This window comes from Mustela putorius, unplaced genomic scaffold, assembly GCF_011764305.1.
Source record: "Mustela putorius furo isolate JIRA1106 unplaced genomic scaffold, ASM1176430v1.1 tig00000585_pilon_pilon_pilon, whole genome shotgun sequence".
Taxonomy (NCBI): Eukaryota; Metazoa; Chordata; class Mammalia; order Carnivora; family Mustelidae; genus Mustela; species Mustela putorius.
Window position 1 is genome coordinate 6,932,375 of NW_025421424.1, and position 23,330 is coordinate 6,955,704.

A 23,330-nucleotide genomic window follows, 5' to 3' on the forward strand; every position below is an offset into this window, starting at 1 on the left:
ACTATAAAATGTTATGTAAAAGAAAGATACTATTCCTTTTGTAACAATTTACAGAGTAGGGGTAACTGAGCACTCTGATGGCAGCTGACTTTTCTCTAAGATTGGAAGTAAGTTTACCACCTCATGTATTACATAAGTTCCGTCGGGTGAGTTTCTGTTCAATCAAGGGTATTTCTAAGGAAAATGTGTGAGTGCACACACATGTGTGTGTCTGTGTGTGTATTGCAAACTCAGTGAATACACCAGTATATTCATCAACTACAGAAAGCTTTTCTCATGACTGAAATCCTGAGACCTTGGACATTCGAGCCTGGAAGATTCCCATGGTAAAAAATAAATAAATAAATAAATAAATCATCACCGGTGGTCAGGTCATGTGAGAAAGCTACACTTGAGGAGAATCCAATCCGTTGGAAGATTTAGAAAGTAATAAAATGCGGTTCCTGACCTAGCACGTATCATCTCTGAAATCCCTGAGTAAAGACCAGAGGCTTCACCTGTTTTGCACCATCAATTGCCTCAACCTATAAATAGGTCTAAACTCATCTCTCTCTTTTTAGCAGAGAAGGGTCAGATTACAGGTGCAAAGCAAAATCACAAAATGAGTGTCAGGGTATTCTACTGTCAGACAGTCATCCCCACAGCCTCTCTCCTCGCTCCTCCTTCCTCCTGTGCTATCCTAGAATCCAGGACCCCGGCAACAATGCCTCTGTTGAAACTTGCAGGTAGGTGTGCAAAAGCGTTTGGAGAGCTCCATTCTTTTAAATGCAACCTGTTCCTCTAGGTATCTTGTCAGCTTTGACTATCCTTTCTTTAGGGTCAGAGTAGCTTTAATAATACTTTTCAGGAAGAAGCAAGACATGATTTTCAAGGATTTTTTTTTCTTGTTAGTTTTGGAAGGGAGGTGATTTCCTAGAGCTGTGTCATGTGGTAGCATCTTGGATGATCCCAGTTTGAAAACTGTGGGAGATATTTAAAATCCCCTCTGCTCGTCCAAACAAAACCGGTGCTGTCACCATTGTGAAAAGGGTCCCCTACGACATCTTTAGCTAGAGGATTTAGCTGACAACCATGAGCATAGGGAAATATTAACCCAATCACAATCTAGGTTTGTACACATAGTAATTTTTAGAATAATAATGTCTTTTTCTTTGTGAAAGAAATACATGCCTCCTATGAAATAAGAAAAAGAAATGACACTGAAAATAAAAGTAGTAACACTCATGTAGAGAATGCAGAATATTCAAGTAAAGGTGTTGCTAAGTGCAGAAACAAGTAGTAGCAAGAAAAAAAACAATCACCGGCCCATCATCCAAAGATACACTTCACATGTCAATTTATTTTCTATGCAAATTTAAAGAATTTTTAAAAGCATTGTTATGATTATTCCATACATGTCACTTTATAGCCTGCCTTTTTTGGTGGGGGGGGGCTTAATATTTTGACCTAATCGTTTACCATGGTTTTTAAAACTCTCCCTAACATCATTTTGAACGGCAGTGTAATATTCTAATTTCCTTAACTAATCCTCCAGGTTCTCTACAGTTGGGGTAAGTATGATTATACTCTGAGAACATTATTTGCACCCAAAACTTTTTCCATTTTTAAGTATGAAAATCAGTAGGATAGATTCTCAGTAATGGCTGTTTGGTAGGTGTTACTAAAGTGTTGACCAGATGAGGTGCATGGTTTACACGCAACCAATATCGTAAGAGAGTTTCCATTTCTCTAGATCAAATTTCTTTAAAATCACATTTTACAAAGAGTATCTCTTTAAGATTATAAACATAAATTTAAAGAGCCATATTAGAAATAAAAAAGAGAGGAAAAAAGATGTATACTGGCCATATTCCTAGGGGCTTCTGATGGCAGCAAATTGTAGGTAAATCAAGTTCCATCACACACCCTTCTTGTACAAGTCTACGCATTTCTTTTCCAAAGCACTGAATAACAGCCACTATCATTTCTGAAAGTTGTTTATATCTTTTATCTTGTTTTATTTTTCTTCATACAGCTGAAGAAAAACGTGAGTATTTTGGACTACTTTTCCTGCTATTTGCCAAAGAATCAGTTAAAAAATGACACTATTCATTAATTCAGAAACAAGAGTATTTTTCAGCAGTGTTTATTAAATATCATTGGAAGCCAACAAAGATTAATAATCACCAGGGGTGCCTGGGGGGCTCAGTCAGTTAAGCGTCTGCTCTAGCTCAGGTCATGATCCCCAGGTCCTGGGATCCAGTCCCACCTAGAGCTCCCTGCTCAGTGGGGAGTCTGCTTCTCCCTCCATTCCTCCCCCTACTTGTGCTCTCTCTCTCTCTCTCTCAAATAAATAAATAAAATCCTTTCTTTTTTTAAAGATTAGTAATGACCATAGATATTCCATAGCATTACAAATGAACTCATGGATTTTCTGGACTCCCAAGAAAAACCACATTTTTTATTTTTTTAAAAAGTCTCTTATGGGGCATTCACTTGATGTTTTAAAATAATATATGTTCTTCTTTAGATATAGATTAGCCAAAGGGGTCTATTGAGTCTTGCCTTAGGAAATCCTCAGCTCGAAAGCAAAACATTTCATGGTCAATTTTGGTGACCAGATAAAATAGAATCTTGCTTTACGTAAAACCATAACTCTATGTTTCCCTCCATCACAAATGAGATTTGTCTTTTAGCTGATGAATAGTAAGTCTGCCTTGGAGTTCCTCCATGAAAAGAGATGTGGCAGATGAAACCCCTAAGACCTGTCTTTCCTACACACCCCCTAAAGCACTGCTGGGAAATAAGCATGCTTTTCCGGATTTGTTGAGTGAAGAGGCAAGCATGATATTCCTTTTCTCAAGAATCTTGCACTTCCCATGTTAATAATAATAATTCCCAACTTCTTTATAGTACTGTGTAGTTTTTAAAGTATGTTTGTTTAATCTTTATAACAGTTCTCTGAAGTTGACATCGTTATTATTAACATTCCCCTGTTATGATGATGAGCACTGAGGCTCCCTGTGATTATGGGGTTTGCCCAAGGCCATCCAGCTGCCACAGACACTTTTCCTCTCCCCTAGTTCAGTGTCTTGGCTTTGTCATTCTACTACTTGTTTCTATTCTCTGTCGATTCTATATGTAAATGTAGGTGTGATGCTGCATTATCACGAGCATAATATGCTCAAAAAAGAACTCAACAATGATCTGTACAACCCACGGAAGTCATCTGTCCTTTACGCCAGGAATTCCAACTGTCACCAGATCTTATCTACTCATCTTTGGAAATACCAGTTTCACTCTTTCCTTCCCACAATCATCACCACTCCCTGAAATATTTTTGAAAGGCAGAGTTCTTGAATTCAGAGTCAAATTGCAGCTGTGGTTGCATGAAGTCAAAGCAACTGGTTGATTCAGTGGAAGGAAACATCAACCATATAATTTGGGGGCATAATGTAAACCACTTCTTGACAGTAGAGTTTCTACTTGACAACTGTCTATAGTGGCTTAGGGAGATGCAACCTTAGGAAAAACAATAACGTTTGAACATATGAAACAAATGGATATGTGCAGTCCTAGATAAAGACTGCTTGTCCTGGAAGAGCTAGATATCCAGCGAGTAAGATTTGGTTTCTGGGGATCCATTTCCCTGCCGTCCTTCCTGAGGCCTCTGACAGCATTGCCACAGGCCCACCATGACAAGCCAGGTGCATTCTCATCGCCAGCCCTGTGCTCATTCTCATCTCCATCCTCATCTTCCTCCTCCTCATCATAACCAACCAGCCTATTTTTATTTGCCTTTCATGGTGCATGAAGCCTCTTCTAACTTCTGCCTGCCATTCATCCTTGAGGTGCATGGGCTTGCTTGTGATTCTCATGCAGGAATGATACTAATTTCTGGGAATCTGTTGGTAGTGGGGTGGTGAGGTATTCTCAGGCTATCAAATGTACCTACTTAGAGTTCCATTTGGTCCTTTTTGGATTGTGGTACTTGTCAAAAAAAACCACTCCAGAGCATCCAAAGATGGTTTCCAGTTTCAGGCTTTGCTTGAGTCTAATGAAGCAAATAGATGATAAAGTCCAGCCAGTAGAGTGGGTTGCTAATATTCTCCTGGAAGAAGCCAGATTTTGAAAGCAGGCTGACCTGACAGTGTTGGCAAAGTTAGGAAACAATCGCTATCATTTCCAATGTATGCTTCAGCCTAAATTAAGTCATATCACTGATCTTTTCCTTAATAGCCAGCCCAAAGCTAGCCTCAAATGCCACATAGCTGTCTGACCAATGCTACCAAGTTGAATTATTCAGTCTGAGCTACTGCTTTATTCTCTGTAAAGCATTTCCATGTACATTATCATGATAGCCTATGAGTGAGGTTTTGTAGGTATAAGTCTTACCACTTTACAGATAAGGAAACTAAGACAGAGTAAGGTAAATGTGTTACTAAGTGCAGAACAGGGACTTGAGCATATGACACTTCCTTAGGTTAAACTTGAAAACATGGCATTTTGGATACCTGTATAGATACTGATGGGACAGAAGTGAGGGGTACTTTCTCTTTGCATGCAGTTTGCTCTGTCATCATGTGAAGAATGTTCCATCTTCTGTTGCTTCAAGTAGCTACTTGTTTGTCATTCTCATTATTTGCTACCTGCTCTTTTCTGGAAATACCAAGAGATTTTGGAAGTATTAGAAGTAATGCTAAAACAACTGGGTATGTGGAAAATGCAATGGAACTTAACAGAAGAACAGATCCTTAATGGCCATCACCCCCCTATATGATGAAATTAGTTGTCTTACATCCTGAGAGTTTTGGAGTTAGTCATTGCCAAGCAAAAGGTTACCCCTCCACCCATTCTAAGGATGGGAATACTAAGGGGTACCTCAGTTGAAAGAGCATGCAATTCAATCTCAGGGTTGTGAGTTCGAGCCCCACACTGAGTGTAGAGATCACTTAAAATTAATTAAATAATTAACAAACTTTTTTAAAAAAGATGGACATATTAAAGCATGCAAAGTGAAATTTGCTTTCTATGGGTCATTCATTACGGAAGGCCACGTGTCTACAAGAAATGGGACTCCCAACACTGGGTAGTAAATTTCAGTAGCTCCCTTCCTCAGTGTATCATCAAGTTGTTAGGATTTGAAATAATGTCTAAGAGAAACACAATATCTGCTCCATGAGGAGAAAAGACCCCAAATACATACTCATTTCTCAGAACTACCTACATCCCTGGTTCTCTTTAGGAAGAAAAACTACAAGGACTAGCAATCCTATTCACTCCTTCACAAGCATCAGAAAAACTCCACCAATCTAATGAGAAGGACTATGTTGCATGGTTACTATGAAGTCAGATTTAGCCTTGCCAGAAACAGGTGATTTTAGATTAAGTGCTAGTCCTACAAGAAGCCAGTCCCATCTTCAGGACCTCCTGGGATGTGCTGTGGGAATCTGACCTATGTCTCTGTGAATGGATTTCCAATCTACCCACCGGGAAACCTCTAAAGAGAGAGCAGACATTGAACTCTGACATGTTTCTGGGACACTGGTTAGAGTATAGGAGAGTCACACCCCCCCCCCAAGGCAGTCTTTAGCACTGTGCCTTACACATGGCAGGAATTCTCTAATGACCTCTGACAAAGGGTTCTTAAATACTAACCCATGAAAACCTGTTTCAGAAATTGATGATGCATTACGTAGCTTTGCTGAAAAAGTATTCGCCTCTGAAGTCAAAGATGAGGGAGGCCGTCATGAGATTTCCCCCTTTGATGTGGATGAAATCTGCCCAATTTCTCATCAGGAGATGCAAGCACACATATTCCACCTGGAGGCCATGGCCACCTCTGTAGAAGGCAGGAGGTAAGCGGTGTAAAGGGAATGCTTGGACATTGAGACACAGGAAGCAGAAATGTCAGTCTGTCTGAATGATGGTTCAACATGGAGGAAGAACTGTGCCAGAGATAAAAACTCCTCCCTCTCCCCAACACCCTCACCCCAGCACCTTATAAGCTAGGGCAAGTTTACCAATGACTCAGAAGAAAATGGTAGACATCCTGTGCTCATGGCATCTTCCTTTAGTTCAAGCCTCCCTATCTATCCAAGAAAGAGGATGTGAGCTCCTGGGCAACTGTTCCAAACCACAGTGGGCTGATGGCTGCTAGGCACACACTCAGCTTCCATACCAGGGGTATAGAAACCAGAACTCGAGAGCCTCATTTTTAGGTCGGTTTGAGCCAACCTTAGCACTGTGCTCTCTGATGTGAATATTGCCCTCTGGCCAGTCTGACCTTCTCCAGGCCTCAGGGACACAACCCTCCATTTCTGTCCTCCTGCCCTGGTCATCCTTTTCATTTTATATTTTTAAGGAAAGAGCAACAGTCCACCTTCTTGGGCATGCCCCATAGGACCTATCATAAGGGTCAGGTCAGAGCAGAAACTCAATACTTGTTGATTTGAGGAAGTAATACTAATTAAGCAACTTACAAGTTCCATACACTAAATCTCACCGAATTCCTATAAGGTAGGCATTTTCATATGGGGCAACACAAGCTCAAAAGTTTAAAAACAAACATAAAATGACACATGTAGTGACTGACAAAGCCTATGCTTATTATGATACCCAGACCCCTATCTGCTAGGAGCCCACTGCCTGTGAAGAACAAGGTCATGCTGAAAGCCTTCTAGTGTGTTCCCAAAGGCCCACTGTTCCAAGGGCTACCAGGAAGAAAGGAATACAGTCATGTGATACCTCTTCCCATATGCTTGAATCCTGTTTCTGACACGCCGCTGACATTTTAATTTTCACTTTTTGTCCTCAAAATGAAATTGGACAGTGAAACATCATTCTATCACAATGAAACTCCCAATGAGGCCAACATTAAATCCTTTTATTTTTGCATTTCAAATCCAGAAAAAAACGTTTCCGTGGACGGAAGACAGTTAATTTGTCCATTCCCCAATGTGAAACATCGTCCACCAAACTGTCCCACATCGACGAATACATTTCTTCATCTCCAACCTACCAGACCGTGCCTGATTTCCAGAGAGTGCAGATCACCGGCGATTATGCCTCAGGGGTGAGTCGCTCCCTGTCCCTCAGATGCAGCTGCTGCGAAGACACAGCTTCATTATTTCAGCTTCCTTGCCTTCCTCCCTTCCTACTGAGAAAGGTGTTAGCTAGCTTGTCCTTGTTCTACTTCCTTATTGCCTCTCAACACCAATGTGCTATACCTTCTATTTCTGTTTTATCATCCCATAGAATTCATCCTCCTTCATCTCATTTGCTTGCACATGGAGAATATGTGACAGGAAGCCCTGTGTGTTATGGAACACGTTAGACAAATTTGGGCACAGGAGATGAGAACAGCTGGTGGGCTAGTCTCGCCGAGGATACCACGAAGCAGGACAGGGAGCCTTGAGAGGCACGGGGGACTTTTGGGAAAAGATGGTGCCAGGGCAGCCCTAGACCTAGAGAGAGGGCAGCATAAACCAGTCAAAAAAACAAAAACACAGATGGGAGGAAAGAGAGGGAGATGAGAGGAGTAGAGAGCCCAGAGAAAAGAAGGAAGATGAGAGACAGGCTAGACAAGTCTAATGGGGCTATTGTTTTGTTTTGTTTTGTTTTTCTGACCAGCGGTCATCTCTGATTTCATTACAGATGCTTACACAGTAGATTATTGCCTGGAATAGACTCTAGTTATGCCACAGGGATCGTAAACTTATGTCACAAACAACTTGACCTGCCTGTCCTATCCAGAACAGTTGGGCAATTAATAAATCTCTGCCACATGGACTTGCAGAATCAGCATCATATTGGTGAAACCGATGGCTAGCTATCAGTCTGTGCTCCAAATATAGTTTTAATGACCCATCCTAAGCCCTCTTCTCATGTAACTGACCCACTTGGGGTCAGTCCCAAGATACTAAAAGTGACAGAGCAAGAAAACAAACATGATTCTTGTCTGTTCATATGTCTTTCTGTATGATAACACGAGTGCTCTGCAAATGGTTGGCGTTTTAGATGGTCAATAACTGAAAGGAGATGTTTACTAGAGACAGGGAAAACAAGGTTTGGAGACACACACACACACACACCCGCCCTGGAAGTTTCAAAAAAAAAAAAAAAGCCATAAAAATTGGGAGACAAACTTGATACCTCTGTGCTTGGTAGAAACAAAAATAAAAAGAAGAAATATGGGAGGGACGATGAGTTCACAGAAACCAGGGAGTAGTAGCTAGCTGCTTCTTCTCTGAAAGCTGGAGGGCACATGGAACCATAGCTGGGAGTCTTCGAAGAACTAGGTGTGTTGCTGTATCTGTTGGCTGAATGTGGCTGGGTGATGAGCAAAACCCTACTGAGCTGGAATCTGTGCCCCATTGGTCTTCGCCCTTATAATTGAACAGAGAGGTAGGGGGATCAGGACCAAGTTTCCAAGGCCATTAATCCCTGCTAATCAATTGATGCCATTTAATCAGGTCTTACCCAGCACCTATTCTGTATGAGGAATGGTGTGCTAAGTGCAGAAGACACCAAGGTGAATATCTTTTCCAGCTCTTATCCTGGAGAAGATAGACTGGTGGCCCACCATGTGGCAAAGGCGCAAGCATGCCGTGTTGGAAGCAGACCCTTAGCTCCACCACCTGAGCCAGACTCTCTTGGCCAATGTCAGTAGACTTCAAGAAGAGTTCAGCAGATTAGGATCAACATCAGGACCTCAAACCCTGGAAACATGCTCGCACTGGTCCCACAGAGTCTTTGGGCTCTGATGATGAGCCTTCAGTGATTTCAAGTTATGACTCCCTGGGTGTGCCAGGCCCAACCAGGGGTCGGGGATGGTGCATGGGAGAGGCCAGTTTAGGAAATTTCCAGCAATTCTAAGAAAATGTTACTCTAGAATCTTGCTATTTTTAGCCAAGGCCAAAATTCTCTTTAAAGCCATCCAAAAGAGGCTGCCTGGGTGGCGAAGTTGGTTAAGTGTCTGACTGTTGGTTTTGGCTCAGGTCCTGATATCAGGGTCCTAGGATCAAGCCCTGTGTCAGGCTCTGTGTTAAGCATGAAGTCTGCTTGAAGATTTTCTCTTCTTCTCCCTCTGCCCCTTCCCAGCACCACCTCCACACTCTCTCTTTCTAAAATAAATAGTTAAATCCTTTTTTAAAAGTTAAAAACTATCCAAAAGAATGGATGATGTTCTGATTCATGTATAGCTAAAGAAGGCCATGCATGTGCGGTGGGGTTGGAGGGATGTGACACTTTATTCATTCCCAAATATTTCCCTTAGTGACCAAAAAGTAGTTTGAATTCTCAGATTAGAGTCATGTGGCCTTTCTGTTGAGATATTGTCTTCAGAAGCCTCTACGTAAAACATCCTTAACTGGAAGGAAGAAAGTGTTCTCCATGTTAGAGAGAATGGGATGTTTTCATCACATTTGCTAGATAATCACTGCTTTCTGGCAAACTCGGCAAACACACACCAGCCTGTATAAGCCAAGACCTGTTAGAATAGGTGAGTTTTAGTAGAAATGGGAGAGTTGGGAAAACTTCAAGACCTGCTCCTGGAGGAGGACCGAGGGCCCAAGTCAAGCAGGAAGCAGCCATGTGGGCAGGCCAGGCTCAGTGTGGGCAGAAACAGCCCGGAAGGCAGGCTCGTACCAAAGACAAACTTAACCTGCTCCCTGGATTTTCACAGGAGCGACTCTGATATTCTGATGTTTTCTTGGCAGGTTACAGTTGAAGACTTCGAAATGGTCTGCAAAGGTCTATACAGGGCATTGTGTATACGGGAGAAGTATATGCAGAAGTCATTTCAGAGGTTCCCTAAAACCCCTTCCAAGTACCTGAGGAACATTGAGGGTGAGGCTTGGGTAGCAAATGAGAGCTTCTACCCAGGTAAGAAGTTTTCTCATGCAGAGTATAAAATAGATCTTTAGGTTTAATTACTAGATACCAAATATGCCCCTAGATTACAGTAGTTTCCCACCCCCCCCCACCCTCCCCTCCCTACCCTGTTCCACCCACGGTTTGGCTCTCTGCGGTTTCAGTTACCTGTGGTCAGCTGAGGTCCATAAGCAGATGATCCTCCTGATTTATTGTCACGTCAGGAGTGGCCCAGTGCTACGTCACAATGCCTACATCATGCCCCTCTCTCCATCTCACGTAGGCATTTTATCATCTCACATCATCATAACAGGAAAGGTGAGTATAGGTCAATAAGTATTTTGAGAGGGGTGCCCGGGTGGCTGTCAGTTAAGCATCCAACTCTTGATTTTAGCTCAGGTCATGAGATCGAGCCCAGTGTCAGGTTCTGTGCTCAGCGGGGAGTCTGCCTGAGATTATCTCTCTCCTTCTGCTCATGTTCATTCTCTCTCTCTCTCTCAAAATAAACAAATAAAACAAATAAATAAACAAATAAAATCCAAAAAAGGGTATTTTGAGAGAGACCACATCACCTAACTTTTATTATACTAAATTGTTATTATAATTGTTCTATTTTATTATTCATTGTTGTTATTAATCTCTTACTGTGCCCAATTTATACAAATACGAGTAAGGTGGTAGACCAGTAGCCCATCAGCAGGCATGTAAGTATAGGAAAAGACATGGTACATACAGGGTTCAGTTCTAGTCACAGTACCAGGCATCCCCTGAGGGTCTGGGAACATATCCCCCATGGATAAGGAAACACTCTCGAATAAGTAATCCAGTCTAAAAATATACTCATCTTTGACTCCATTGTCTCTCCTGCCCACATACACAATCGTAATTGACTCTGCACAATATCTCTCGAAAATCTCCCCTCTTTGCTATTCCCTAAACCCTAAGTTAGGCCTATATTTCTTCTTGTCCAGATTGCCAGTTTCTGACCTACTCTGTTAAATTCTAGTATCACTCCCTTTTGGTTCATATTCACTTTAGTGCCAATTATTGAAACACAAATCTGAGCATGTCCTCCTCTTAACAAAAACCTGCCCATTACCTACAAACTTAAGTCCAGTCTTCAGCCTGGCATTCAAGGTCTACCATCAGCTGGCTCCTAACTACGTTTTATTTATTGATTTTTTAGATGTGCGCCCTCAACGTATTTATATATTTACCTTATCTACTCCACTCTGTTCTGGTGGGAAGTTCTGGTGGGAAGTGGTCTAGCACTTTCCGTCCCTTGTCATGCTGTGCCCCGTGCCTGAACAGGGGAAGAGTTCACTTTTTCTCTGAATGTCCAAATGTCTAGATCCAACCACATCCTTCAACGTGCAGCCCAGATACTATCATTTCCTGACTTGCTTTAACCTCTGGATAAATCTAAACTACATATTTTGACTTTCCATAGTCCTTTATTTACATATCTTACTGGTTTATTTTCTCCCTTACATAAAGTTCAATATCTATTTTTCAATAGTCAGATTTTAATAATTTCCCAGATTTCTATTATATAACTATATCATAATTTATTTAACCAACTCTTATTTTTAGCCATTTAGATTTCTGACTTTTTAAACTTTATTTCCAGTAAGGCTATCATAAATGGCTTTATGTAAACATCTTTGTGTAGCTGCTTTACCTAGTTCAGATTATAATTCTAGGATTGAAATTTCAAGGGAGGCAAATATTAAAGTGTTTCTGAACTTTAAGATCGCTGTATCATTAAAAGATTTCCAGTTCTACAACTTCTTCTCTATAATGCCTTTTAATATTAAAATCATTTTAAACATGTATCCAGTTTGGTAATACATCAAATTGGTTTACCTATTTTTCTATAATATCGACATTTAGGATATCTGTTTTGTCTTTGTTTCTTCTAAATTATGCTTTATCTCTCAGGATGTTTAAGTGTAAAGATTGGAAAATTAAGATTTCACACAGAAACATATTGTTTTATGTTTCTTGTGTTCCTTAGCTCCCAGTTTTGAATAGATAATGTATGACCTTTTCTTTCTATATTCTTTTCCCCCACTCTGGCCATCAGTCATCACTTGCAAACTGGAGCCTTCCTGCTGCCTTGGGCACACACTTGTTGAAAGTAAAAGGCTGAGGGGCACCTGGGTGGCTCAGTGGGTTAAAGCCTCTGTTTTCAGCTCAGGTCATGATCTCAGGGTCCTGGCATCGGGCTCTCTGCTCAGCGGGGAGCCTGCTTCCTCCTCTCTCTGCCTGCCTCTCTGCCTACTTGTGATCTTTGTCTGTTAAGTAAATAAAATCTTAAAAAAAAAAAAAAACAGAAAAGAAAGTAAATGGCTAAATGCATTACAGGCCATGACCACATAGAATTTGTTCACAGCTTTCTTAGGCTGAAATCATTAGCGTGGGAAAGAAGGGGACATTTACCCACAAAAATCCCTTCTCTATTCCTTTAGCAGACATTGTAAAATTATAGGTGCTTTAAAAGGGGGGTAATACATTATAACAAGAACTATAGTTCTTAGAGTTAGAATTTATTTTATATTTCAATTTCTATTAAAACCACTATAGGTGGAGCACAGGGGGCCTTTAGAGCAGTGAGACTATTCTGTCTGATACTGTAAGCATGGATACGTGTCATTATACATTTGTCAAAACCCATGTCAAAACCCATAGAACGTACAACCCCAAGAGTGAGCTCTAAGTGGACTGGACTTTGAGTGATTATGACCTCCAGTGTACGTTCATACATTTTAACAAACATACCCCTCTGGTGGAGGGTGTAGGTAGTGGGGAAAGCAGTGCCTGTGTGGGGGTACGAGTATATGGGAACTGTGTACTTGGCCCTCAATTTTGTTATGAAACTGAAGCTGCTCTAAAATATAAAGTCTATTAAAAAATAACCGCTCTAAATGAAGACTTATAGAGAAAGTTGATTTTATCAAGGAAAAGATCCAAATTCTACTTTTTAACTGTAGTTTGACTTTTATTTCTATGTAATTATCTCATAAGCTCATAAAATGTTCTAACCAGAAAGGCTTTGATAACCTACTGCAGTAAATAAAATTCTTTGTAAGTAGTATATCAATTATGTGAACAGTTCTTCTTAAGAGCTTGAAAATCATTCTTATACTAGAAACAATCTTATAGTTACTTTACACTACTAATTTAGTCACCTTTGGAAAATAATACAAAAATAAACTTTAGCTCAGCACTGGATAATTATAACTAAGATGTACAGGATTCCAAACGAATGAGATCTTACAACGTTTCATGTTTTGGTTATTTTTATGCAGCCATTTATCGTATTTCTTGATCTATTGCTCTGTGTTTTATTGAGAAAGTCTTTACCCCTCCTGTGAAGAAAGGAGAAGACCCCTTCCGAACAGATGACCTCCCGGAAAACCTTGGTTATCACCTCAAAATGAAGGATGGCATAGTTTACGTCTATCCTGATGAGGTGGCCGCCAGCAAAGATGAGCCCAAGCCACTTCCTTATCTAAATATGGACAGCTTCTTAGATGATATGAATTTTTTACTTGCTTTAATTGCCCAAGGACCTGTGTAAGTGTTTGATGGTGACTGAACTACTATTCCCATCACTACTACCGCCACCCCACTGCTACTACTGCCACCCCCATGACTACCACCCCCACCCCCACTACTATGGCCACCACACGTACTACTAGGACTACTACTACTCAGAGTAAGAATGAGTATTTGTTAAGTGCTTACTATGTTCAAACATTGTGTGAAACCCTTCGTGTATATTTTTCCTCCCTCCTCGCCATCATTCTCTGAGGTGGGTATATTTATAATTGCAGTTTTATAAGCTGAGACTTTGATGAGTTAAGTAATGTGCCCAAAGTTACATGAATTAAGTAATGAGTTAAGTAATGTGCCCAAAGTTACACAGCTGGCTGAGCCAGGATTCAAGCCCTAATGTGCTATCTCCAAAGCCAGGGCGCTTAACCTTGAGCAATATTGTCTTATATGGCTTTATTATTATTATTCTTATTAATTTAAGTAATCCCTACACCCAATGTGGTGCTCAAACTCACAGTCCCAAGATCAAGAGTCTCATGCTCTTCCAACTGAGCCAGCCAAGTGCCCCTCGCCCCACCCCGGCCTTTAACTGCCTTCCCAAATCCTCCCTCATTATCCTTTCCAGCTTTGATGAAAAGATTGAGCCCAGGGAGCCCCATATTTTTCAAGTGAGATTAACTTCAAACTGAATGTTCATTCCAGTAATTGTTTCCAATATGCAATAAGGGTCCTGATGATTTTGAAATTGAGTCTATTTTCTTTAAGTGTCTGAATGTTTCAGAATGATGCTATTTAATTTTTCACAGTAAGACCTATACCCATCGACGCCTGAAGTTCCTCTCCTCCAAGTTCCAGGTGCATGAGATGCTCAACGAGATGGATGAGTTAAAGGAGCTGAAGAACAACCCCCACCGAGATTTTTATAATTGCAGGAAGGTAAACATTGTCACAGGTCACTGCTGGGCAAGAACATTAACCCAATGTGTTCTTGAGGGGGACAAGAAAGATAGTGTTTCTCTGATTACTGTAAGATTCCTGCAGGTTCAGTGGGTTTAATGAATGCAGATGAATTACTCTAAAAGGTTAAAATGCCATTTCTATGGTTTTTCCAAACAGAAAGGTTTACCACATCCTTACCATAAAAGTTAAAATGATCGTGAACAACAAAAATAACAAAAACAAATGAAATCTCAAAAACCGCTACCTGAGGATTTGGAAGATCTTTATTCTAGTCCTTTTTCTTCTACTTCCTGAGTCTATGATATTGAGGGAGGTGCTTAAATATTTCTGAGTTTCACTTTCCTCATTTGTAAAATTGGGAAATACATCTGCCCAGTCTAGCTCACAAGAGGACTGGGAATATCAAATGCACTAAGGACTGTGGATAACTAATCAACTTAGAAACATTTCTGAGATGTGTTCTGACCCTTTAAGTGACTGTAAGAGGTAGGGATAGACAATAAATGAGCAGATATTTGGGACCAAATCCTGGCTCAGCCGCCTGTTTAACCATGGATAAATTAATCTATCATTAATTAATCAATTAATTAATCAAACAGAAATCTAACAAATTTATTATGTTATTAATAGTCGATGAATTAATAATAAATTAATATATTTAGAATATAAATACTAAAACAATTATTTATTAATAATTAAGGTTAAATATTAAATTTAATGAATTTATTAAATTAATTGAATCTCCAGCTTATAAAATTGTAATCATAAAAATACCCAACTCAGAAATGCTATCACTGAGCCATGGTGTCGTAATTTTGATCCTTTCTCTCTTTGGGGTGAAGGCTAGGCCAGCTACTTCATTTTGGGGATGCAGAATGCCCCCCAAGAATTTTATGTGGATCAAATATAGGGAGTATATTGGATGTACAGATATCCAAGAGAAATGCTCATTATTATTATATCCACCTAACCTGTGACATTCTTGCAAGGGTACAAAGAGGTGCCATGGATTCTTTTCTGCTAGGCACCATAGCCTCCAAAAGAGCAGCACAATTAAGGTTGACTGTTGTTTTTCTTTTTCTGAACAAACACACAGGTGGACACCCACATCCATGCGGCTGCTTGCATGAATCAGAAACATCTGCTCCGTTTTATTAAGAAATCTTACCAGACTGATGCTGACAGAGTGGTCCATAGCACCAAGGAGAAAAATCTGACCTTAAAGGAACTTTTTGCCAAATTAAAAATGCATCCCTATGACCTGACTGTTGATTCTCTGGATGTTCACGCTGTAGGTTGAAAAAGATCGTGTCAGTTTCCTGATCCTACTCAGAACCCCGCATGCCTTTCTCCTACAAACTACCCCCTTCTCAGAACCCTCTTAACCTGACCACGCTGGCTGAAAGCACCCACAGACAATTTTGAGGTTCACTCATTATCGACTATCCCAGAGTCCATTCTTGGAGACCGACCCTTGGCCCTGTTCCCAGGCCCCCGTTCCTGGGGGCCATTCCCTAGCTCTCTATGTCCCATATGTCCTATGTATAATGATACACTTGTGCTCCTGTTTCCTGATTCAGGGACGCCAGACCTTCCAGCGTTTTGATAAGTTCAATGACAAATACAATCCTGTAGGAGCAAGTGAGCTTCGAGACCTCTACCTAAAGACAGACAATTATATTGATGGAGAATATTTTGCTACTATCATCAAGGTGAGGAGGAACCAGCCAGATCTGTGATACCTGGTCTGGTTCTTAAGGAGGGGGAGGAAGGAGGAAGAAGAGGAGGAAAGGTAGGAAGGAGAGAAGAGCCAAGGAAGCAAGGAGGGAGGGAGGGAGAGGAAGGAGGAGGAAGTGTGCTCTCCCTGGGGCCGAGCACCCCAGAAATGAATACAAGAATTTCTTTGGGAATGTCCACTGTCGGAATTCCCCCTCATCTTCATGGTCTGAGCACTAGGACAGGGAATGACATGGAGGACTTGGGAGATGTGTGCTTTGAAAAGTAGGAGGTATAAGAGAAACTGAATATCTTTTGCAGGTGCCTTGGATAGGATGACTCATCATCCTTTGACTTCCTCACTCTCTAGACTCCTTTATGTCTTATCTGTTTCTTATCTACTGATTAGATTCCCCTCATCTCTCAATTTCCTTAGATCTTTTTTTAAAGATTTTAATTTATCTATGAGAGAGAGAGAGAGAGCATGCACATGAGAGAGAGAAAGGAGAGCGAGCAGGAACAGGGCCAGAGGGAGAGGGAGAAGCAGGCTCCCCACAGAGCATAGAGCCCAGCACTGGCAGGGCTCTATCCCAGGACCCTGGGATCATGACCTGAGGCAAAGGCAGGCGCTGAACTGACTGAGCCACCCAGACACCCCTCAATTTCCTTAGATCTTAACGTGGAACAGTTTCCCTCTGGCTTCCTTTCACATGTTCTTTGTTCTTCCTAGTACCCACGTCCACCCCCAGACCCCTCGGTTTAGACCCCTCATGGACTTGAGGGAATTCCTGGCTTTGAACTCCTCTCTTGGCTTCGCAGGAGGTAGGCGCGGACCTGGTGGAGGCCAAGTACCAGCACGCCGAACCTCGCCTGTCAATCTATGGCCGCAGCCTTGATGAGTGGAGCAAACTGTCCAGCTGGTTCGTCTGTAACCGCATCTACTGCCCCAACATGACGTGGATGATCCAGGTCCCCAGGATCTAGTATGTACCTCCCCATCAGAGCCCCTCCCACCTGTCTGACCTCCTCCACATGAACAAGGAATATGCAGTCACAATAAGCTTTGTTATAGCACCGCTCAGAACCCGGTCCTGGGGGCCTGGTTTTGTCTACTCTGGGTTCAGCATTCTTGACCAGAGACAGGAGTTAGGAAGATCATTTCACTTCAGTTCTCTAGCCAGAAGGTTTTTTGGTTTGTTTTTTTTAAAACACAGGACATTATGTGATCACAAAATAACTCATTGAGAATATTTAAAACGTAGCTAGGCTAAGAACTATGTCCACTTTATTCTATTTTTTTCTTTCTCTTGTCCAGCTCATTCTTCCCCATGCTTATCTGGACTGGGATGTAGCTTTCTTGTATCAGAAACTTTACTACCATCTGCTGATTGTCTCATCTACAAGTGCTCAAGTTCCCCATAATCAATGAGTATTTACTGATGATATTACCACCTGCTAATTACTCATTGGCCTCAGAGATGCTCAGTATCATTGATCTTTTATCAAACTTATATTTATTTTCTGGCCACTTGCCCCTGTGTTCTGTGTGCTCTGGTAACACAGGAGTCTTTTCCTTTCTTTTTAGCCAAAAAACTAACCTTGTTGACTGGGGTAGAACTTCCTGTATTATTATATCATTATAGCAAGGAGGTGGTAGCTGTGGTAGTTAGGAGCATGGACTCTGCACCTAGACTGGCAATACTTGACTCCTGGTTCTGTTACTTATTAGCTGTGTGATCTTAGGCAAGTTTCATGAGCTCTCTGTGCCTTTGTTTCATCATCTTTAAAATGGGGGCACCTGACTGTCTCAATGACTGTCTCATACGCCACTTGATCTCTGGGTGGTAGTTCAAGTCTCACATTAGGCATAGAGCTTGCTTAAAATTTTTTTTTAAAAAATAGGGTCATAAAGGTACTTAACATAGTGAGTTGTTATGATTAAATTCACTAATCTTTCTGGCCACTTAAAAGAGTGAATTACATATACTGAGTGGTATATTAGAGTTTGTTAGAATGTCCAGAAGTGTTCTTTTAAAGATTTTTTTTAAATTTATTTGTCAGAGAGAGAGCGAGGGAGAGTGAGCACAGGCAGATAGAGTGGAAGGCAGGGTCAGAGGGAGAAGCAGGCTCCCCGCGCAGCAAGGAAGGAGCCCGATGCGGGACTCGATCCCAGGACGCTGGGATCATGACCTGAGCCGAAGGCAGCTGCTTAACCAACTGAGCCACCCAGGCGTCCCCTGAAGTGTTCTTTTAAAAAATATTTTATTTATTTATTTTTCAGAGGGGGAGAGAGAGAGTGTGTGTGTGGCAGGCAGAGGGAGAAGCAGGTTCCCCACTAAGCAGGGAGCACAATGTGGGACTTGATCCCAGGACCCCAGAATCATGACCTGAGCCGGAGGCAGATGCTTAACAGACTAAGCCACCCAGGTGTCCCCAGAAGTGTTTTTAATAACTATTTCATGCTCCCCATTTTATACGCCACAAATAAATCACTGAATCTTTTGTGACACAGTTCCTATACTCTTCACTTTCCACCTGGACTTAGCTGTGAAGGTTAATATTTTTGCCACAGAGGGTTTGTAGAAGAGGTAGGGACAACCTGTCCAGCAAGACATTTGTATCTCTTTGCCAGTTCTAAACTGAATCCCTCTTTATGGGTAACCAAGAAGAATGTATCTAGAATGGACCCAGTCTTTTCCTGAACATAGCATGTTGGTCCTTTGATTCCCTCACTCAGGGGCTACCAATCCTAAAAATACTTTCTTCCTGAATTCTCTTCATTCTTGCCTCTAGTGATGTGTTTCGATCTAAGAATTTCCTTCCACACTTCGGAAAGATGCTGGAGAATGTTTTCATGCCAGTGTTTGAGGCCACCATCAACCCCCAGGCTCACCCAGACCTCAGTGTCTTCCTCAAGCATGTAAGCATGACCCGTTAGGCCTTCCTGTTGCTGTGCATGAACCAGGACTCCCACATAGCTGTGACTCATTTTTGCTGCTTATCTCTGACGTTTGGTCCTGGGCTTTGGGAGCTGAAAGTCTGTCTGAGGACCAGGATCCTGCAGTCAGACTGACCCCATTGCATGGCTCACTTTTCCGGACAGATTACTGGCTTCGACAGTGTGGACGATGAGTCCAAACACAGTGGCCACATGTTCTCTTCCAAGAGCCCCAAGCCCCAGGAGTGGACAATGGAAAAGAATCCCTCTTACACCTACTATGCCTACTACATGTATGCGAACATCGTGGTGCTCAACAGTCTGAGAAAGTGAGTAGACGAGAACTGGAGCTAGAAGGAGAGTCTTTTTTTTTTTTTAATATTTTATTTATTTATTTGAGAGAGAGGGCGAGCGAGCACAAGAGCAGGGTGAGGGGCAGAGGAAGAAGCAAGCTTCCTACCAAGCCAGAAGCCCATTGCGGGTCTCGATTCCTGGGACCCTGGGATCATGACCTGAGCCAAAGGCAGACACTTAACCGACTGAGCCATCCAGGTGCCTTGAAGGAGAGGATTCTATCTGACACACCTCTGCTGAGACATTGGTGCCCTGTGTGGTCATCCCACTGCACTGCTGGGATGCCTCCGACCGGCCCTAACCAGACCCTTCTTTCCCTTGTCTTTTTGTTTGGTTTCTTTATTTAGCAGGACGAATAGACGTTTTGGAACCTTCAGTAACTTTCACAGTTCCTTTTCGTTGGAAGTTTGGGAATTGATACTAATCTCTGTGTGATGTATTATAGACCTCCATACATGTTGCCCTTCTTGATATGTATAAGGAGTAGAGGACTATTGTAACAGGGTTTTCTGGAAATGTTTTCCCTTAAAAGCATGAGCAGGAGAAATGAGAACTTGGTGATACTGGTAAACTTCCTGTTGAAACTGCGGATAATCAGATCATGACTAGGTTCCTCCATACCCCAATACTCTTGGCTGCCTCTTTTTTCAGAAGTCTGCGTTCGGGAAGAATTAAGATTGTGATTTGGAATTGCCGGTTTCACTGAATCTTTTAGATGCCCCCACTCCCTTTCAGAGGGTTAATTTTTTTTCTACCAGATTTTCTTGTAAACCCCTCCATGCCCAGAATTGCTGCCAGGTCATAGTCAGCGGCCTGTGACTACCGTGGCTGTTCTCTTTCCCTAGGGAACGAGGCATGAATACGTTCCTCTTCCGACCTCACTGCGGCGAGGCTGGGGCTCTCACCCATCTCATGACAGCATTCATGACAGCAGATAATATCTCCCATGGCCTGAATTTAAAAAAGGTGAGTTGGAGGCTCTCTTCCGAATATGTTTTATATTGGAGCTAGAGGAGTAATTTTTTTTCCTTATCATTTTGTCACAAGTCATTATCAACACTGGAATCAAATGAAAGCAGAGCAAAAAAAGATTTTTAGGTTAGGAAGTGCAGTACATTTTACAGAGGCCCAGAGAAGTCAAAGGAGCTGCTCAAAATTACCTAACTAGTTCGTGGCAGAGATGAATTAATGCAGGTCTTCGGGCTTCCATTTTAGAACTCTGACAAGGGATAATTCAGAGGCACTTGGCTTACCTTAAGCTGGTTTTTGCCAGATTTCTTGTTATAGCATGTTTCCAAATGCCTCCGACGAGAGTCAGAACTTTCTCGTAGAGAAAGAAAAAGTGTTTCAAGATGAAGTTTCTTCCCTGAGAGAGACCATCTAACTTGGGAACTAAAACTCAAACATATGATTTGACCAAATGTTTCTGAAAATTGATTATCCCAAATAAATTTATTCTAAATAGTATTTACATTTAAACACTAGTATTCTTTTTTACTAAGGGATTTAAAGAACATGCGATCATTTTGTGGAAAGCTGAAACTTGAGGTAGACCACGGGGTTTTAACATTTCTAGTTTGTATCTCTTTTTCAACATCCTTAAATATTGTTTTTCACTATTCCTTTTCAGACTCCTGTGTTACAGTACTTGTTTTTCTTAGCCCAGATTCCCATCGCTATGTCGCCATTAAGTAACAACAGCTTATTTCTAGAATATGCCAAAAATCCTTTTTTAGATTTCCTCCAGAAGGGACTAATGGTCTCGCTGTCGACAGATGACCCAATGCAATTCCACTTCACCAAGGTATGCCTGTGGACTCTTAAGCAACACCAGCATATTTGGGACAACAGCATGGGATTGTTGATGCCCACCCAGAATTTTATTTATTTATTTATTTGTTTATTTATTTATTTGAGAAAGACTGAGTGAGTGAGAGAGAGAGAACACGAGTGGGAAAAGATCGGAGGGAGAAGGAGAAACAGAGGGAAGAGGGAGAGGGAGAAGCAGACTCCCTGCTGAGCAGGGAGCCCCTCATGGGCTGATCCAAAGGCAGACGCTTAACCAACTGAGGCACCCCAGAGTCCCTGTTGGCCATCTAGAATTTTAGAGTCTACTCAAGAGATTTCACTGTACTTTTTCTGCTGGGTGTGTGTTATTTTTTTTAATACATTATTTCCTTTTTTTTTTTTGCCTCATTTAAATAAATAATCCAAGGAGCCCCTAATGGAAGAATATGCCATTGCTGCACAAGTGTTCAAGCTGAGTACCTGTGATATGTGTGAAGTGGCAAGAAACAGTGTTCTGCAATGTGGAATTTCTCATGAGGTAGACCTATTATTGACTGGTTGCCCTTCTGTATATGGGATCTGGTAACTGAGTACTGAAAAGATAGCTAGGGAAACACCTGTGGAAAAATTATCCCACAAATCATATGCTGTTACTATGGACAGGGACTAGAAAGAAGTCTTCTATCTCTCTGGCTCTGCCTTTGGCAAGGCAAATAAAATACACTTGCCTTCTCAGCAGACCATGAGCATTGAGGCCCTGGATGAGTGCTTTGAGCGGTCTGTTTTTTCCTTTTGTCAGTAAGTAATGCAAGGAAGGAATCTTTGTGGGAGCTGTAATTATAGTCTATATCAGGATAAAAAGACAATAATCATTCTGCTTCCTTTCCTCTTACAGGAGAAAGCAAGGTTTCTGGGCAACAATTACCTTGAGGATGGTCCTATTGGAAATGACATCCGGAGGACAAATGTTGCCCAAATCCGCATGGCCTATCGCTATGAAACCTGGTGTTATGAACTCAATTTAATTGCTGAAGGCCTTAAATCAGGAGACTAAATTAAATAAACCAAATAATAATATGGGTGAGATTTTCATTGAAGAATATGAATCATAATAGTTACCAGTTATTGAATCTCTGCTATAAACCAATGATTGCTCTAGATCTTCCTCCACTGACATTATTCACTTAATCATTTTCACTTTATGAAGTAGATAATAATATCTTCATTTGGGGGAGATGAATAAACTGAGGCTAGTGAAGTTAATAACCTGCACAAGGACACATCTGTTGAGTGGTAGCAGTGGGCACATGGGTTTGTCTGACTCCAGAGTCTCCATGACTTTCAGGCAAAACATTTGCTCACAGTTGCTTGCATTTTTGCCCCACCTTAAAAACTATTAATTACTCATAATAACTTGAAACAGGGCAAAAATTTGAGCAAATGACTTGTGGTTGGGAGGATGTAGGCTTTTGGTTTATAGAATGAAATTTGCTTGAAACACATAGACCATTAAAATATCCTTTTGATAGGATGTGACAGAAGTCTGGCATTCTTAGACAAAAACATATGTTGCCCAATATAGAAAATCCATAGTTATGAGCTATTTCACTTCAGGGGAACTTACCTTACAAAAGGATTCTTAGTTGTAAGGACATACTTGGCAATAAAGTTATAGTCAGCTGTCCTTGTACATTTTAAATAATTCCACTTACCAAAATAAGATACACATGTAACTGTTTAGAAACCTGCCTGTTACTCAAGGCCAGCCAGGTAGAATTCCAATTAGCTAGACCATACCTCTACACATACAACTGTGTTGCCACCTAGTGGCTGGGCTGATAGTTCATTTGATTTATTAATAAACAGCTACTGATCAAACAGCTCAAATATCAGGCTCTATTTAGGCAGCAAAGTTATAAAGAACAAGATTTCATTCCTACTCTCAAGTTGTTCACAGTGTGAAATGATGTGTGTGGATACAAATGTGAAAAAGAACATTTTGTGAAACATCTCAGAAAGTAATGACTTTTCAAATGGAAAAAAAAAAATAAAGGCAAATTCATGCATGTTTCCACATTCTGTACTGGTCGCTGTAAGCATGGGTGTGATCCTGACAGCGTGTTTATACTAGCCCTAGTGTAAGAATCCTCTCCTTGATTTC

General features: G+C 41.3%; 1 protein-coding gene across 2 annotated transcripts; it reads left to right on the plus strand.

Annotated features, from left to right (window-relative positions):
- The first annotated feature begins 575 nt into the window (after positions 1-575).
- Positions 576-23,245, plus strand: AMPD1 (adenosine monophosphate deaminase 1). Of its 2 annotated transcripts, XM_004769864.2 has the most exons (16): positions 576-725; positions 2,015-2,026; positions 5,657-5,837; positions 6,889-7,054; positions 9,699-9,864; positions 13,212-13,431; positions 14,220-14,349; positions 15,470-15,664; positions 15,954-16,085; positions 16,909-17,072; positions 18,883-19,009; positions 19,193-19,356; positions 20,227-20,347; positions 21,012-21,185; positions 21,597-21,707; positions 22,065-23,245. In XM_004769864.2, the coding sequence occupies exons 1-16, from the start codon at positions 602-604 to the stop codon at positions 22,221-22,223; spliced, it is 2,346 nt and encodes a 781-aa protein (XP_004769921.1). In that variant the 5' UTR covers positions 576-601; the 3' UTR covers positions 22,224-23,245. The 2 variants fall into 2 exon arrangements, with proteins under 2 accessions (XP_004769921.1, XP_004769922.1); XM_004769865.2 differs by lacking the exon at positions 2,015-2,026.
- The last annotated feature ends 85 nt before the right edge of the window (positions 23,246-23,330 follow it).

What these genes read in the sequence shown, in the direction of transcription:
- AMPD1 (XM_004769864.2), top strand. Translation starts at nt 602, where the DNA reads ATGAGTGTCAGGGTATTCTACTGTCAGACAGTCATCCCCACAGCCTCT. An exon ending in TTAATTGCCCAAGGACCTGT is followed by an intron (nt 13,432 to 14,219) that starts GTAAGTGTTTGA and finishes AATTTTTCACAG; the next exon opens with TAAGACCTATACCCATCGAC. An exon ending in ATCCAGGTCCCCAGGATCTA is followed by an intron (nt 17,073 to 18,882) that starts GTATGTACCTCC and finishes TCTTGCCTCTAG; the next exon opens with TGATGTGTTTCGATCTAAGA.